Here is a 17,427-nt window from a genome sequence, read left to right as displayed (position 1 = left end):
ACTGCTATGTTTGCCCTGAAGTCCTTGCATAAAAGTAGTAAACGGTGAATGTAGCATACGTAGACTCAGACCAGAGGATGATGTGCTATATAAAATCTAAAGCAAGGCCTACTAAATTTTTCACTGAACTGTCAAGGTTTGACAGAAGTACTAATTATGCCAATACAGGTTCCAAGTTAGTAAATGCTAGTCTTAACACTATGAATTACTCATCTTTGACAGTTGAGCCAAATTTGTTCTGTTAGCATTTTGGAGATCCATTGCCAACTTTTTCAAATAAGCCTGCCCTTTCTATTTTCAAGGAATGATCTGAACTGTACTGAGCTTAATTCCTTTGTCAGGTCTTTAATTGTTAACATTTAGGCAACAGTTCCTCAGACTTTGATTTTAATAATTTCCCACTCTATGTGTGTTTCTTTAGCAGTAGCTATGATTAGGCAGACTTTTTTCCTTTGGTTTAGTCACTATACCTAAAGTAACTCAGTTTGGTGTGTTTATGAAAGTGTATATGTTGGTGGTGAGAGTGGGTACCAGAAGTATTAAAGAGAAAAAACGTTTCAGAACAACATTTCTGTTCCCCTTTCACTACCACAAAGAAACAGGAAGACAAGGAAAGGATTTATAGATGGAATGATAAGCTCTTCTTTAGTGGTAATGACTAAACCAACAGTGTTGAAATAAGAGGAAAAGGACCATTGTTATCTCTATTAGGTATCATTCTTATATACATTTATGTGTCTATAGAGTATCATTTTCAGTATTATGTTCTTACTGCTAATATTGTCATCATTACTATTATATTTTTGCTTTGTTTTCTTTTTGCCCACCCACCATCTGTTTCCCTCAGTTCCTAACATCAGAACTGTATAGACAGTAGTAGCAAGATGCAGATTTAGTAAATGAGTGGAAAAATACCTAGAAGTACCATGATTTCTCAAAATTGTATATGTTTATGTAAAATTCTGTGATATAAGTTTTTCAGTGGTTTGTTCATTCCTAGTTTGTTTTTGATATCATTCACCAAATATTTCATGAGGGCCTAATATATACCGGACACTCATTGAGTTTATCTTCTAATATAAATATTGGGTTGGCCAAAAAGTTCGTTTGGGTTATGGAAAAACCTGAACGAACTTTTTGGCCAGCCAATACATGTAACATAATATTGCATATATATTACATAAATTAAATGCACATACATATGTGTGTATTATGCACACACACAGTCGATGCTCATTATTTGTGGTAGTTATGTTCTAAAAAGTTGCCATGAACACTGAATGAGTAAATACTGAATCACTGCTCCTAGGTGAAATGCAGGGTTAGGTTCCTGTGAGCCTTCGGTCATGTTTTCTTTAACTAATCAATACATAACCTGTTTAAAGACACCTTATTTCATATGTATACTTGATTCATTAACATTGAACTCATGACCAATAGCCCTATAATTTATGCCTGAATGAAGCTTACCCAAAGTGTATTTTCTCCATAAGACATGCCACAGCCTTCTTGCACTTAGAAACACAAGAGAGTACTTCGGCAGTACGCTTGGGGGCCATTATAAACAGTGAAATCACCAACAAAAAACACAAAATGCATTAATTAAATGGCAAAAAGGACACTTGCTTACAGTGAGAGCTGAAACAAGAAGGCAGAGCATCACCTTGTTCAACCTCAGCTGGTAACGTGTCAGGTGACTCAAAATTTTCCCTGCTATGCATGTGTCCGTGAATGACTGTGAAAGTGCTGTGAATATTGATTTTGGGTTACAAATAAATTTTAGTAAGTGACTTAACAAATACTTAATCTGCAAATAATGAGGACTGACTATATGTCAACTATGTTGTATGTATGTATGTTTGTGTGTATGTGTGTGTGTGTGTGTATGAATTTGTTTTTGGTCTTCATTTCCACCACCCTTATCTTCCCTTTGGTTAATTGGTTGTTGTTCTTCATGGTTTTCCTACATCTATTGTAGTGCATTGCACAATTCATTATAAATGTGATGAAGCTTCTAGGCCTGTGATATGGACAGGAAGTTCACCTCATTTATTGAAGGTTTCCTCATATACGATGTAAGTTTTTGTCTGTAAACCTCTCACAGGGTGAGAACTTTACATTATAGATGTCACTTCAAAATTTACATGTAACAACTTAATGTATATTAAATTTAGTTCAATTAGATGTAGAATTACAATGAACATAATCAATACTGACTTTATGTTTGAGAATGTAAACAGTTTTTCTTCATTTATATATATCAAGTCACTTAAAATAATTTGTATTGTACAGATATTTTAAAAATTAAGACCTCTTTTGATTAGCGAGATCTTAGGGATGTACCCTCAGCTGTTTAAAATGTTATTTTTACCTGGGAAATATATTTGTGGAGGAGTGCATAAAGTTTATGTGTGTGCACGCAAGTGTATGTATTTTAAAGAATACTAATGAAATGAAAACCCATGAATCCATCATCCAAGTTAAGAATAGAATATTACTAGTACCTTTAAAAGCCACTGTGTGCCCCTTCCCAGTCACAATCTCCTTCTCCCCGTAACCACTATCCTGGCTTTTATACTAATGATTCCTTTTGGTTTTCTTTATAGCTTTACCATCTATGTATATATCCCTAAACAGTATATTGTTTATTCATTAAAAACTGAGTAGCGGGCTTCCCTGGTGGTGCAGTGGTTGAGAATCTGCCTGCCAATGCAGGGGACACGGGTTCGAGCCCTGGTCTGGGAAGATCCCACATGCCACGGAGCAGCTGGGCCCGTGAGCCACAATTACTGAGCCTGCGCGTCTGGAGCCTGTGCTCCGCAACGGGAGAGGCCGCGATGGTGAGAGGCCCGCGCACCGCGATGAAGAGTGGTCCCCACTTGCCGCAACTAGAGAAAGCCCTCGCACAGAAACGAAGACTCAACACAGTCATAAATAAATAAATAAAAGAATGTGAATTTCTAAAAAAAAAAAAAACTGAGTAGCAAGCACAAATTTAGCTGTGTAAGGAAAGGGCAATAATACCACTATTGTGTGAAGACTCAGATGAAGAGAAGCTGAACAGAACCTTTTGTTCACAGTCTGGCTTCAGATACCTGAGAGCATATAGGAGCCCGTGCTGGCAAGTCCGTTGGCAAAATCCCGAGTAAATCCCAGAACATGGGGCTCTTCACAGGCAGGACATCCGTGCTATAGTGCAGCGCTGGGTACTGAACATCCAGCAGGAATGCGGTCAGGGGGCATGCTCTGCTCTGCATTTCCTGCTTTTCAGCTCGCTGAGGCTGCCTCCCGCTCAGCTATTCCTGAGAGCACTGCTGTGGGCTGAAATGAGAGTCCTCTGCTGATCGAGGCAGCAGAGAGGAGCAAGAATCTCATCAGCCCCTGGTCAGAAAAAGCAAAACAGAGGAACCTGGCCCCATATTACGTGGTTCTTCTGTTTTCAAGTTAAAGAGGTGATCAGTGGCATTGGGAATCATTGATGGCTCTCTAGTTAACCTCTACTCAATGCTTAACTGGCAGCCTGAGATCTCACTCTCTTGTATTCCTGAGTTGAATCTCCTGTTTGCTGTCCCTTGGCGTCCTTTTTTACTGGTCTACTCTCTTGTTCTAGCAAACACATCCTACAATAATTTCTTCAGGAAGTATGCATGGCAAGTAATGTATTGAGCTTTTTCATATCTGAAAATTTTTTTATTATTGATTTTTCTGACTCAATGTAGACTTATATTTTTCCTTCATGATTCTGAAGGTGTCGCTCTAATGTCTCATTGCTTCTAGTGTTGCCATTGAGAGATCAGAAGCCATTGCAGTGCCTGATCCATTGTGTGTGAACTATATCATCCTCCCCTCCTTGAGCACCCTTACCCCTACTGCTGGAAATCTGAACGTTTTGTAGCCCTTAGGGTTCTTAAATTTCACAGTGGCATGTGTGGACATGTGTCTTATCTATTTTGCTGAGTACTTCATGGGTGCTTTTCTTTAAAATTTTTATTTTATATGGGGGTATAGTTGATTAACAATGTTGTGTTAGTTTCAGGTGTACAGCAAAGTGATTCAGTTATACATATGCATGTATCTATTCTTTTTCAAATTCTTTTCCCATGTAGGTTGTTACAGAATATTGAGCAGAGTTCCCTGTGCTATAGAGTAGGTCCTTGTTGGTTACCTATTTTAAACTTAGCACTGTTTACATGTAAATCCCAAACTCCCAATCTATCCCTACCCCCCCTTCCCCCCTGGTAGCCATAAGTTCGTTCTCTATGTCTGTGAGTCCATTTCTGTTTTATAAATAAGTTCATTTGTATAATTTTTTTTTTAGATTCCACATATAAGCAATATCATATTATATTTGTCTTTGTCTGACTTACTTCACTTAGTATGATAATCTCCAGGTCCATCCATGTTGCTGCAAATGGCATTATTTCATTCTTTTTTATGGCTGAGTAGTATTCCATCATATAAATGTACCACATCTTCTTTATCCATTCATCTGTTGATGGATATTTAGGTTGCTTCCATGTCTTGGCTATTGTAAACAGTGCTGCAGTGAACACTGGGGTGCATGTATCCTTTCGAACCATGGTTTTCTCTGAGTGTATGCCCGGGAGTGGGATTGCTGGATCATATGGTAGCTCTAATTTTAGTTTCTTAAGGAACCTCCATACTCTTCTCCATAGTGGCTGTACCAGTTTAGATTCCCACCAACAGTGTGGGAGGGTTCCCTTTTCTCCACACCCTCTCCAGAATTTATTGTTTGTAGATTTTTTAATGATGGCCATTCTGCCTGGTGTGAGGTGATACCTCATTGTAGTTTTGATTTGCATTTCTCTAATAATTAGCGATGTTGAGCATTTTTTCATGTGCCTCTTGGCCATCTGTATGTCTTCTTTGGAGAAATGCCTATTTAGGTCTTTTGCCCATGTTTTGATTGGGTTGTTTGTTTTTTTAATATTGAGCCACAGTAGCTGTTTGTAAATTTTGGAGACTAATCCTTTGTTGGTTGCATTGTTTGCAAATATTTTCTCCCATTCTGTGGGCTGTCTTTTCGTTTTGTTTATGGTTTCCTTTGCTGTGCAAAAGCTTTTGAGTTTAATTAGGTCCCATTTGTTTATTTTTGTTTTTATTTCCATTACTCTAGGAGACTTCTCAGAAAAGATGTTGCTGCGATTTATGTCAGAGTGTTCTGCCTCTGTTTTCCTCTAAGAGTTTTATAGCATCTGGTCTTACATTTAGGCCTTTAATCCATTTTGAGTTTACTTTTGTGTATGGTGTTAAAGAATGATCTAATTTCATTTTTTTACATGTGGCTGTCCAGTTTTCCCAGCACCATTTATTGAAGAAACTGTCTTTCCTCCATTGTATAGTCTTGCTTCCTTTGTTGTAGATTAACTGACCATATGTATGTGGATTTATTTCTGGGCTTTCTATCCTGTTCCATTAATCTATATTTCTGTTTTTATGCCAGTACCATACTGTTTTGATGACTGTAGCTTTGTAGTATAGTCTGAAGTCAGGGAGCCTGACTCCTCCAGCTCTGCTTTTTGTCTGGTTTTCCTATCAATGCACTGATAGGAATTGCATTGAATCTGTACATTGCCTTGGATAGTATAGTCATTTTGACAATATTGATTCTTCCAATCCACAAATGTGGTATATCTCTCCATCTGTTTGTGTCATCTTTGATTTCTTTCATCACTGTCTTATAGTTTTCAGAGTACAGGTCTTTTTTCTCCTTAGGTAGGTTTATTCCTAAGTATTTTATTCTTTATGATGTGATGGTAAATGGGAGTGTTTCCTTAATTTCTCTTTCTGATCTTTCATTGTTAGTGCATAGGAATGCAAGGGATTTCTGTGTATTAATTTTGTATCCTGCAAGCTTACCAGATTCATTGATGCGCTCTAGTAGTTTCCTGGTAGCATCTTTAGGATTTTCTATGTATAGTGTCATGTCATCTGCAAACAGTGACAATTTTACTTCTTCTTTTCCAATTTGGATTCCTTTTATTTCATTGTCTTCTCTGAGTGCCGTAGCTAGGACTTCCAAAACTGTGTTGAATAAAAGTGGCAAGAGTGGACATCCTTGTCTTGTTCCTGGTCTTAGAGGAAATGCTTTCAGCTTTTCATTGTTGAGTATGATGTTAGCTGTAGGTTAGTCATATATGGTCTTTATTATGTTGAGGTGTGTTCCCTCTATGCCCACTTTCTGGAGCGTTTTTATTGTAAATGGGTGCTAAATTTTGTCAAATGCTTTTTCTGCATCTGTTGGGATGATAATGTGGTTTTTACTCTTCAATTTGTTGATGTGGTGCATCCCACCGTTTGATTTGTGGATATTGAAAAATTCTGGTATCCCTCGGATAAATCCCACTTGATCATGGTGTATGATCCTTTTAATGTATTGTTGGATTCGGACTGCTAATGTTTTGTTGAGGATTTTTGCATCTATATTCATCAGTGATATTGGCCTGTAATTTTCTTTTTTTGTGGTATTTTTGTCGGGTTTTGGCATCAGGGTGATGGTGACCTCATAGAATGAGTTTGGGAGTATTCCTTCCTCTGCAATTTTTTGGAATAGTTTCAGAGGGATAGGTGTTAACTCTATCCCTCTATCAAATGTTTGATAGAATTCGCCTGTGAATTCATCTGGTCCCAGACTTTTGTTTGTTAGGAGTTTTTAAATCATGGTTTCAACTTCACTACTGGTGATTGGTCTGTTCATATTTTCTGTTTCTTCCTGGTTCAGTCTTGTGAGACTGTACCTCTCTAAGAATTTGTCCATTTCTTACAGGTTGTCCATTTTATTGGCATACAGTTGCTTGTAGTATTCTCATGATCTTTTGTATTTCTGTGGCGTCAGTTGTAACTTCTCCTTTTTCATTTCTAATTTTATTGATTTGAGTCCTCTCCTTTTTTCTTTTTTTTTTTTTTTGATGAGTCTGGCTGAAGGTTTATCAATTTTGTTTACCTTTTCAAGGAACCAGCTTTCAGTTTCATTGATCTTTGCTGTTGTTTTCTTTGTCTCTATTTCATTTATTTCTGCTCTGATCTTTATGATTTCTTTCCTTCTACTAACTTTAGGTTTTACTTGTTCTTCTTTCTCTAGTTGCTTTAGGTGTAAGGTTAGGTTGTTTATTTGAGATTTTTCTTGTTTCCTGAGGTAAGATTGTATTGCTATAAACTTCCCTCTTAGAACTGCTTTTGCTGCATCCCATAGGTTTTGGATCATTGTGTTTTCATTGTCATTTGTCTCTAGGTATTTTTTGATTTCCTCTTTGATTTGTTCAGTGATCCATTGGTTGTTTAGTAGCATATTGTTTAGCCTCCACTTGTTTGTGATTTTTATAGTTTTTTTTCTTGTAGTTTTTTTCTAATCTCATAGTGTTGTGATCGGAAAGGATGCTTCATATGGTTTCAATTTTCTTAAATTTACCGGGGCTTGCCTTGTGGCCCAGCATGTGGTCAGTCCTGGGGAGTGTTCCGTGTGCACTTGAGAAGAATGTGTATTCTGCTGCTTTTGGATGGAATGCTCTATAAATATCAATTAAGTTCATCTGGTCTACTGTTTCATTTAAGGTCTGTGTTTCCTTATTGATCTTCTGTCTGGATGATCTGTCCATTGCTGAAAGTGGGGTGTTAAAGTCCCCCACTATTATTGTGTTGCTGTCAATTTCTCCCTTTATGGCTGTTAGTATTTGCTTTGTATATTGGGGTCCTCCTATGTTGGCTGCATATATATTTACAATTGTTATATCTTCTTCTTGGATTGATTCCTTGATCATTATGTAGTGTCCTTGTTTGTCTCTTGTAATAGTCTTTATTTTAAAGTCGATTTTGTCTGATATGAGTAGTGTTACTCCAGCTTTCTTGTGATTTCTATTTGTATGGAATACCTTTTTCCATCCCCTTACTTTCAGTCTGTATGTGTCCCTAGATCTGAAGTAGGTCTATTGTAGACAGCATATATATGGGTCTTGTTTTTGTATTCATTCAGCCAGTCTGTGTCTTTTGGTTGGAGCATTTAATCCGTTTACATTTAAGGTACTTATTGGTATGTATGTTCCTATTGCCATTTTCTTAACTGTTTTGGATTTGTTTTTGTAGGTCTTTTTTCTTCCCTTCCTCATTTGTTCTCTTGTCTTGTGATTTGATGACTAACATTAGTTTTGTGTTTGGATTCCTTTTTCTTTTTTGTGTGTGTCTATTGTAGATTTTTGGTTTGCAGTTACCATGAGTTTTGATATAGCAGTCTATATATATGCAAGATTGTTTTAAGTTGCTGGTCTTTTAATTTCAAATGCATTTCCAATATCCTACACTTGTGTTCTCCTCTTCTTACAATTGCTGGGGTTTTTAAAAAAAATTTTTATTTATTTATTTATTTATTTTTGGCTGTGTTGGGTCTTCATTTCTGTGCGAGGGCTTTCTCTAGTTGCGGCAAGCGGGGGCCACTCTTCATCGCGGTGCGCGGACCTCTCACTGTCGCGGCCTCTCTTGTTGCGGAGCACAGGCTCCAGACGCGCAGGCTCAGTAGTTGTGGCTCACGGGCCTAGTTGCTCCGCGGCATGTGGGATCTTCCCAGACCAGGGATCGAACCCGTGTCCCCTGCATTGGCAGGCAGATTCTCAACCACTGCGCCACCAGGGAAGCCCAATTACTGGGTTTTATATCATATTTGTATGTAGATGATTTTCTACCTTTTCTTTATGTTTGCCTTTACTGGGGAACTTTTCCATTTGTAATTTTCTTGGTTCTAGTAGTGACCTTTTCTTTTCTGCTTAGAGAAGTTCCTTTAGCATTTTTTCCAAAGCTGGTTTGGTGGTGCTGAATTCTCTTAGCTTTTGCTTGTCTGTAAAGTTTTTGATGTATACATATAGCTGATTCACTTTGTTATACAGCAGAAACTAACACAACATTGTAAAGCAATTATACTCCAATATAAAGATGTTAAAAAAAAAATCTGAGTGAGAGCCTTGCTGGGTGAAGTATTCTTGGTTGTAAGTTCTTTCCTTTTATCATTTTAAATATATTTTGTTGCTCCCTTCTGGCTTGCAGAGTTTATGCTGAGAAATCAGGTGATGACCTTATGGGAGTTCTCTTGTATGTTATTTTTTGCTTTTCCCCCTTCTGGCTCCTTTTAATTTGGACAACTCAGGATTTAAGGTCTGGGAAATGTTCTTGGATTGAGTTCCTCCCTTCCATTTTCTTTGTTCTTTTGGTTCTACTTTCTGGGAAATTTCCTCAACTTTATCTGCCACCCCTTCTATTGAGTTTTAAATTTCTTCATATATTTAGTTTTCAAGAGCCCTCATTTTGTCTTCTGAAAGTTCTGTTTTTGTTTCATAGTTATAGTATCTTTCCAAGGACATTCATGGTAGTTGGAAGTTTTTTTTCTTGTTTAGTCTGTTTTCTCTAAGTTGCTCTTTCTGTTTTGATCTCTGTCTTCCAAATTAGACTCTTCTCCAGATGTTTTGGGAGGTTGGTTATCTACTTATGATTAGGAATAGAGCAGTGGTTCTTGAGGGACATTTGACAACGTTTAGAGACATTTTTGCTTGGCAAAACTGGCCGAGGGGGTGCTACTGTCATCTCCAGGTAGAGGCTGGAGACGCTGTTAGGCACCCTACAATGCACAGGACATCCTTGGACAACAAAGGACTATTCAGCCCAAAATGCCAACAATGCCGAGGTTGGAAAGCTGATTGAAAACTCTGAACTTGTGGCAGAACTTGTTGACTTTGGATTTCAAGGAAGGTGATCTGGTTGAGCGGTTTGAACAATATAACGTCATTATTTTTAGGTCTTTCCCTCTGGGCTGGTCACATATTCAATAGAAAATCTTTCCTTTCCTGCCTGAAGGGTAAAGATCTAGCTTCTAACATTCCCCCCTGTTAATGGGAAATGGGGATGGGCTGTCTACATTCAGTTTGTGTGTGATCACATAAACCCCTTGCTTTTCATATAGTATCCACTTCCTCAACTGCCTTCTGTCCCCAGTTCTAATAAGACCCTGTGTTTTACCCTCTCCAGAAAATGGACCTCTGTGAGGATGAGGCAGGGTAGTTACCCAGTGGATTGAGTAGAGGAGGATCTAAGACTCTTAACTGCTTCTCTAATAGATTTCACTCAAACCTTGTTAGTTTAGCCCCACCCTCTCTTTCTCAGAGTTATCTGGTGCTGCCAGTTCAGGTGCTTCCTGAGAATTCTGTAGTGTAAATGAGTTTGGTTCTGAACTATTCTTATTTTCTCCTTGCAGTTTGGCTTTCCTATGAATGCTAAGCCAGTTACCATTACTCCATCTGCTTTCTTGCTTTCAAAATTTGATTATTAATTACTATTGTATTCTCTCATTCTCCCAGTCCTTTAAGACATTTTCTTTAGCCCCTTTTCTCTCATTTTAATGGGTTCGGGGAGAAAAGTTAATTTAGATGCATTTGCTAAATCTATCCTATTATCCTGGAGACCAATATATTATTCTATATTCTAGCATAATTTTGCTTAATTCTAGTCACCTTTTGATGTGCAATTGTCCCTCAGTATTTGCAGGGGATTGGTTATAGGATCCCCGCCAATACCAAAATCCATGGATGCTCAAGTTCCTTATATAAAATAGCATATTATTTGCATATAACCCACACATATGCCCCATATACTTCAAATCATCTCTAGATTACTTACAATACCTAATACAATGTAAATGCTGTGTAAATAGTTGCCAGTGCAAATTCAAGTTTTGCTTTTTGGAACTTTCTAGAATTTTTTTTCATATATTTTCAATCCATGGTTGGCTGAATACACAGATGTGGAACCTGCAGATACAGAGGGCCAACTGTATTTACTTTTGGTATCATAATTGTTCAATTCCTAGACATGACCTTTCTTCACATTAATGAAAGCTAGAGGAGATTATTCTGTGTCTGCATAGAGACACAGCTACATTCTTTTCCAAACCTTAGGGAAGTAATAGCAAATATTCAATTGTAACATATTCTAGTTTAATTGACCTTTTACTTTAAAACTTAGTATTCTGAAAGCAGCCAACTGCCTTGAGTAGAACCTTGTGCCACAATCCCAGTCAATATTCAGTATTCTTAAAGAATTGGATAAAGAATATAGATTTTATCAAATCTGAAATGCCGTCAATTATCTTATCATTCCAGTTTGATTAATACCCTGGCCAGAATTAGTGGAAATATGAGAAAGATAGTAGTTTATAATGATGGCTTACAACTACCTCTGTCAGTATTTTTCCCCCCCATAATTATTCAAGAATCGACTGTACTATAGACTAAAAATATAAGGATGAAATTTCAAGATTCAACAAAAGAGTTTAGGCCAGACTGAAACCTAGGCCTCCTGAATTTTTGCTGTTCCTTAAACTGTCATTCAAGTATAATTAATAAGTGTAATACAGAAGTTTTTACATACATTTTATTACACTCTCCTCCCCATTTTAAGATGGGAAAACAAGCCAGATTTTCTTATATCCTGTGTCTTTTTAGCATTTTGATGAAATAAATATAATCAAGTCCTGCTAAAATTATAGACACTATATAGTCACTTAAATTTTTATCAGTTTCCACTGAGTTTCCAGTTGATGGATTAAATCCCAAAAGAGGTTAAAAGATTTTTCAGTGTCTTTTTAGTGTACTAAATTTGGTTCACCTTTTCTAACCCCCTGGATGTCACTGAGAGACAGATCTTTGAAACTCTTTACTGGTGACCTATCTTCAGGTCATCAATAGTTCAGAGATAAACTCATTTTCTTTGCCTCACATTATAAAAGTAGCCTAAAGAACCAAGGATTTGGTTCCTTTTTTTCATTCACAGACTTAAACACGTTTTTGGTGGTTTTTTTTGTATCAGTATTCCCTTTTTTTCTTGATTCTTCCTAGCTTTCTTCATTCTACTATTACTAAAAGGGTTGGGGGAGAAGCTATGTTTTCTTCCTCACCTTTGTTCAAACAGGAAAAAGTAAAGAATTGACTATTGACCAAAAATGATCCCACATACAGATCTTGGAAAGTATCCAAAAGGTGTAGTGAATTGAAGCATACTACACAAATGTATATATAAATAGAGTCCCAAGGGTTTAATGTGTGTACAAAAACCAATTACTCTAAACATTTCCAGAAATTGCTTGCTATTGTCAGGATAAGTAATCACAAGTAAGACATCCAGATTGAGAACGAAAACATTTGTGGGAGTCCTGACTCACATTGTTATATTGTCTTCTCACAGAGAAAAGTCTTTGAACAGTTTTGAGTGATTATCAAAAAGGTCCTTTTCCTATAGAGTTCTGAAAGGTACGCTATTACCATTTCTTTTCCTTCCAGTTTAGCTTTGTTAGGTTGCTTGAAGAGAGAGATTTGAAACTGTAGTGTAACTGATGTCCTGATGATTGATGGTGGGATGAAATCAACTGATTCATATGATCTCAGAGAAATGTTTAAGTCTGGGTTAGATTATATTCGTTTGCCTGTCCTCTGAAAGAATAAAGACAAACTTACACTTTAAGGCAAAAGTATCATAAGTGTCCTACTGTAAATGAAGAACTTTTCTCTGTCTTCTGATTGACCACATGCATCCAGGTGTACTGTTTCTACCTGTAAAAACCAATGAGAGTGTTTTGTTTCCTGAGGAGGGGGGAAATACATACATGTATACATGTACATGTGTGTGTATTTAATAACTTAAACCATACTAACCTTCAAATAAAATACTACAGTATATTGCGATTGCATTCTACATTAATCAATAGTTGATTCAAGCATGTTGGATTATCTTAATTCAGATACTTATTTGATAACTATTAATCACAAGGAACCGAGTGTGTATTTGTGTTTTTAATGCCTGGGACCGGGCATTGGTATTTTATCAGTCATCACAGTTGATTCAACTGTATGGTCAATATTGAGAGCCACCAATTTCAGTTGAGGCGAGGACTGGGTAATAAGAAAGTGACTGGACCACTGGTTTTGCTAGTAGAAATTACTTCCTTTCCTATGGCAGTTGAGAATAATGCTAATTTGAAGTTTGAGGAGGATGAAGGATTTCTCTGTGACTTCACGTGAGACTGTAGAGGTTGTTGGAAACTAAATCATGTAGGGCTTTCTCTTTGTCAAGTGCCTATTTAAGTCTTCTGCCCAGATTTCCTTGTAGTATATTTTCTTATTTAAGAATTATTTATGTATTTTGGTTTTTGACTAAATACATGTGTTGCAAATACCTTCTCTCTGGGATTTTAAGCAGAAACATAATATCAGATTTTCATTTTTAAAACATCACTGCAAGAATGAATGGGAGAAACAAGTTTTCAGTGGTCCTAGTAGAAATTGGTAGTGGTTTAGACTACGGTATGAGTCATGCAGAGAAGTGGACAGGGTTAAGAGATATTTGAGATAAACTCAGTAGGACTTGTTAGTGAAGATTAGATAAGTGATGGCTAAGATGAGAGAATGATTTAAGTTTCTGGTTCAAAAGGTAAAAGTTGTATACACTACCACTGTGAACTATTATTTTGTTTAAGATGCTGATAAATTATAGAGAAAATTACAGAGATTATTTGCCTTGAATATAAGAACACTATCTCAAATTTTTAAAAGTGATTTTGAAAGTAAATTTGTTTCTTATTTTTCTGGTTTATCAACTTCAAATAAATAATTACCTCATGAATTATAGAAAAATGTGTTCAAAACTATATTAAATTCTATTTTGAAAGCTATGGCTATAGTAGACAATGAAATATGAATAAACTGTTGAAGGAAATAGAAACTTAAGAAAATCAACAAATTAAACTTGGATTTTTTTTTTTTAGGGGTCCCTTCAGTGTTGTACGACGATGCATCAACAGAGAAACTGGGCAACAATTTGCTGTAAAAATTGTTGATGTAGCCAAGTTCACATCAAGTCCAGGGTTAAGTACAGAAGGTAAGAGATGGATTTCAAGTAAGTTATTTGATGTCTGGCTTTATTTCATTTCCAATCCATCTATCAACTTAACCTTCATCTGGGGGTGGGGAAGCAGAGGGTGTAATGTAGTGGGAAGTGGGTGGAGACAGTTTAAATTCCATTCTAGTTTGTCAGATTTCTAGAACATAGTATTTGAAAGATAGCTAGATTTGATTAACAGTGTTATGAAGTCATCTAGGATTGCTATTGGCCTATGTTTTTTGAATAGAAAGGAAGTAAAATCTGAAAATATATTTTTTAGGATCTAACTTGTAGTCCTATAGTATAGAACATGGGATGGGAAGGGTGAGAAGGGAAATAATGGCACAAATATAATCATTGCAGATTCAAAAGAAACTAAGATGAGTTCCCTTCAAGTCCATAACTTATTACCCTTAGGATTGTGATCTAATAGAACTAAAAGACTAATATATCACATATTGCTTAAGTCACTTATGGTGTATATGTGTAAATTTGAAAGAACAGTACTGCTAGGACTTGCAGGACTCAAAATTTTGTTTCAAGACATTGATATGGCTAATCGTATTTATGTATAAATATTTATAAACAGTACAGAAGCATTTTAAAGGCTTTTTTTGTTTGTTTGTTTTTTGCTGTTTTAAGCCATAGTTTCATGTAGCCATGATTCACATATGGTCGCACTTCAGATGGCACAATTATTATTTTAACGTTTCTAATTAGCCTGTCTTCTGTCTTTAGACTTTTTCTCAGTCCAGTAAAAGACGTATCCTTCTTAAGTCCTTTCCTTCTTAATCCCAAGAGCAATGCAGTTAATAGTTTAAATTGGAAAAGCTAAGGCAGAGTAGCCTATTTATATTTTATCCAGTTATCTTACTTTAAGAAGTAGAAGCCCAGATACTGTGAGCTCCAAGTTAATCTATTCCTGCAGATCCTTTTTCAGGATCATTACTTTTAAATACTTTTTTGAAACCTTCTAAATTATTATTATCCATATACTGAATGTAGAAGATTCGTAGAAGTTGTTACAAAGAATCAATAACTGATTTTTTTTTTTAGTGCTTTAATCTTTCAATTCTTAAGGTAAGATTTAGGGATTTTATATCTTACAGTTTCATATTTTGGAATTGGCTATTATTACTTCTGAATACAAATTATTTTATAAATTTAGCAGAATTTAAACTTCACTTCTAATCAGGTTTTACCACTATATTATGTTTCCTAAAACTTTTGAACTGCATTTAAGTTTAATATACTGTATTTGATTTTCTGTACCTCAGTTGTCAACTAATTTTAACAAAAAACTTTGAGTACTTAGGTAATTTTGTATAAACCTAGTTCATTAAACATACAGATGTGTTGAATCTTTATTTCTCTTAAATGTTTTAATACTGTTGATGAATTTAGTAAGATTCCAGTTTAAAATCACAAGTCTAAATCAATTACTCAGTATACCTATATTATGTTGATTTTGTTTATCAGTATACCTAATTCTGAATCTACAGACTAAAGACGTTTTTTATGGAGACAGTTAATTACTTTCTCAGTTGTCTGAGGTTCTTTCTTTTTTCAAAAAAAAATAAATTTATGTATTTATTTATTTATTTATGGCTGAGTTGGGTCTTTGTTCCTGCGCGCGGGCTTTCTCTAGTTGTGGTGAGTGGGGGCTACTCTTCATTGCGGTGCGCGGGCTTCTCACTGTGGTGGCTCCTCTTGTTGTGGAGCACGGGTTCTAAGCGTGAAGGCTTCAGTAGTTGTGGCGCACAGGTGTAGTTGCTCTGCGGCATGTGGGATCGTCCCGGACCAGGGCTCGAGCCCGTGTCCCCTGCATTGGCAGGAGGATTCTTAACCATTGCGCCACCAGGGAAGCCCTTGGCTGAGGTTCTTTATTGACAGATTTCTTCAGCAAGGAATCTCTCTAGCTATAGACCCAGACTGCCAGCCTGAATCTCTTTTGTTGTCACGTAGCCAGGGCGTCAAACACCAAACTTAAAAAGATGAGGTTGGCGTATCATGCATGTCTCTGAGGTTAAGTCTTCTGAAGTTCACTCATTTGTCACTTTGGCATTGCTTTGAGTATACAAATGTCTTCAAGTCCTTTTCTGAAGACAAGGCTAGGGCATTTCATTGATCTTATATGGTAGGGTCACAACCTATAGATATTAAATGATATCCAATTGAATTCTGCATATTACTCATGACTTTATCTGGTTTTGATAAGGGTTTGATGTTATTCAAATGAAAATGTGCAATTGTTCCTTTATATTTATGGCATCAAAATGTAGTTTTCCCTTCTTCTTTAGCACAATGACACTCTCAATGATTAAGAAACAGAATAAAAATTTCAACTCCACCCCACACCAACTATTTTTCCTTTTGAAAAAAAATTTGCAGTGGAGTTCCTATACACACTATTGCTTATTTTCACACTAGCTTATTTTATTTTAACTTGCACACATTTTATTATAAGATATATAATAAATAATAAGTTATTTATTTTATATTATAAAACCTCATTGAACAGTATCCTCCACCCCCAACTTCTTTCAACATTTTTCTTTTTTTTTTTAACATCTTTATTGGAGAATAATTGCTTTACAATAGTGTGTTAGTTTCTGCTTTATTACAAAGTGAATCAGTTATACGTATACATATGTTCCCATATCTCTTCCCTCTTGCATCTCCCTCCCTCCCACCCTCCCTATCCCACCCGTCTAGGTGGTCACAAAGCACCGAGCTGATCTCCCTGTGCTATGTGGTTGCTTCCCATTAGCTATCAATTTTACGTTTGGTAGTGTATATATGTCCATGCCACTCTCTCACTTTGTCACAGCTTACCCTTCCCCCTCCCCATATCCTCAAGTCCATTCTCTAGTAGGTCTGTGTCTTTATTCCCATCTTGCCACTAGGTTCTTCATGACCTTTTTTTTTTTGCTTAGATTCCATATATATGTGTTAGCATACTGTATTTGTTTTACTCTTTCTGACTTACTTCACTCAGTATGACAGACTCTAACTCCATCCACCTCACTACAAATAACTCAATTTCGTTTCTTTTTATGGCTGAGTAATATTCCATTATATATATGTGCCACATCTTCTTCATCCATTCATCCGATGATGGACACTTGGGTTGCTTCCATGTCCTGGCTATTGTAAATAGAGCTGCAATGAACATTTAGGTACATGACTCTTTTTGAATTATGGTTTTCTCAGGGTATATGCCCAGTAGTGGGATTGCTGGGTCATATGGTAGTTCTATTTGTAGTTTTTTAAGGAACCTCCATACTGTTCTCCATAGTGGCTGTATCAATTTACATTCCCACCAACAGTGCAAGAGGGTTCCCTTTTCTCCACACCCTCTCCAGCATTTATTGTTTCTAGATTTTTTGATGATGGCCATTCTGACCTGTGTGAGATGATATCTCACTGTAGTTTTGATTTGCATTTCTCTAATGATTAATGATGTTGAGCATTCTTTCATGTGTTTGTTGGCAATCT

The 17,427-nt window shown here is 36.4% G+C and overlaps 1 protein-coding gene across 9 annotated transcripts in view; it reads left to right on the top strand.

The window, feature by feature from the left end:
• Positions 1–17,427, top strand: part of CASK (calcium/calmodulin dependent serine protein kinase) — a 392,163-nt gene that overhangs the window by 60,355 nt on the left and 314,381 nt on the right. For 5 of the 9 annotated variants that reach the window (XM_059909976.1, XM_059909980.1, XM_059909978.1 and 2 more), the window contains exon 2: positions 13,814–13,944. In XM_059909976.1, the coding sequence (XP_059765959.1) occupies positions 13,814–13,944 (131 nt within the window). The remainder of the gene's footprint in view (positions 1–13,813; positions 13,945–17,427) is intronic. The other 4 variants (XM_059909981.1, XM_059909979.1, XM_059909977.1 and 1 more) reach the window with 1 other exon arrangement.

Source organism: Balaenoptera ricei, chromosome X (assembly GCF_028023285.1).
Source record: "Balaenoptera ricei isolate mBalRic1 chromosome X, mBalRic1.hap2, whole genome shotgun sequence".
Lineage (NCBI taxonomy): Eukaryota > Metazoa > Chordata > Mammalia > Artiodactyla > Balaenopteridae > Balaenoptera > Balaenoptera ricei.
Note: the sequence above shows the minus strand (reverse complement) of the source record. Positions and strands in the feature narration are given on the sequence as shown.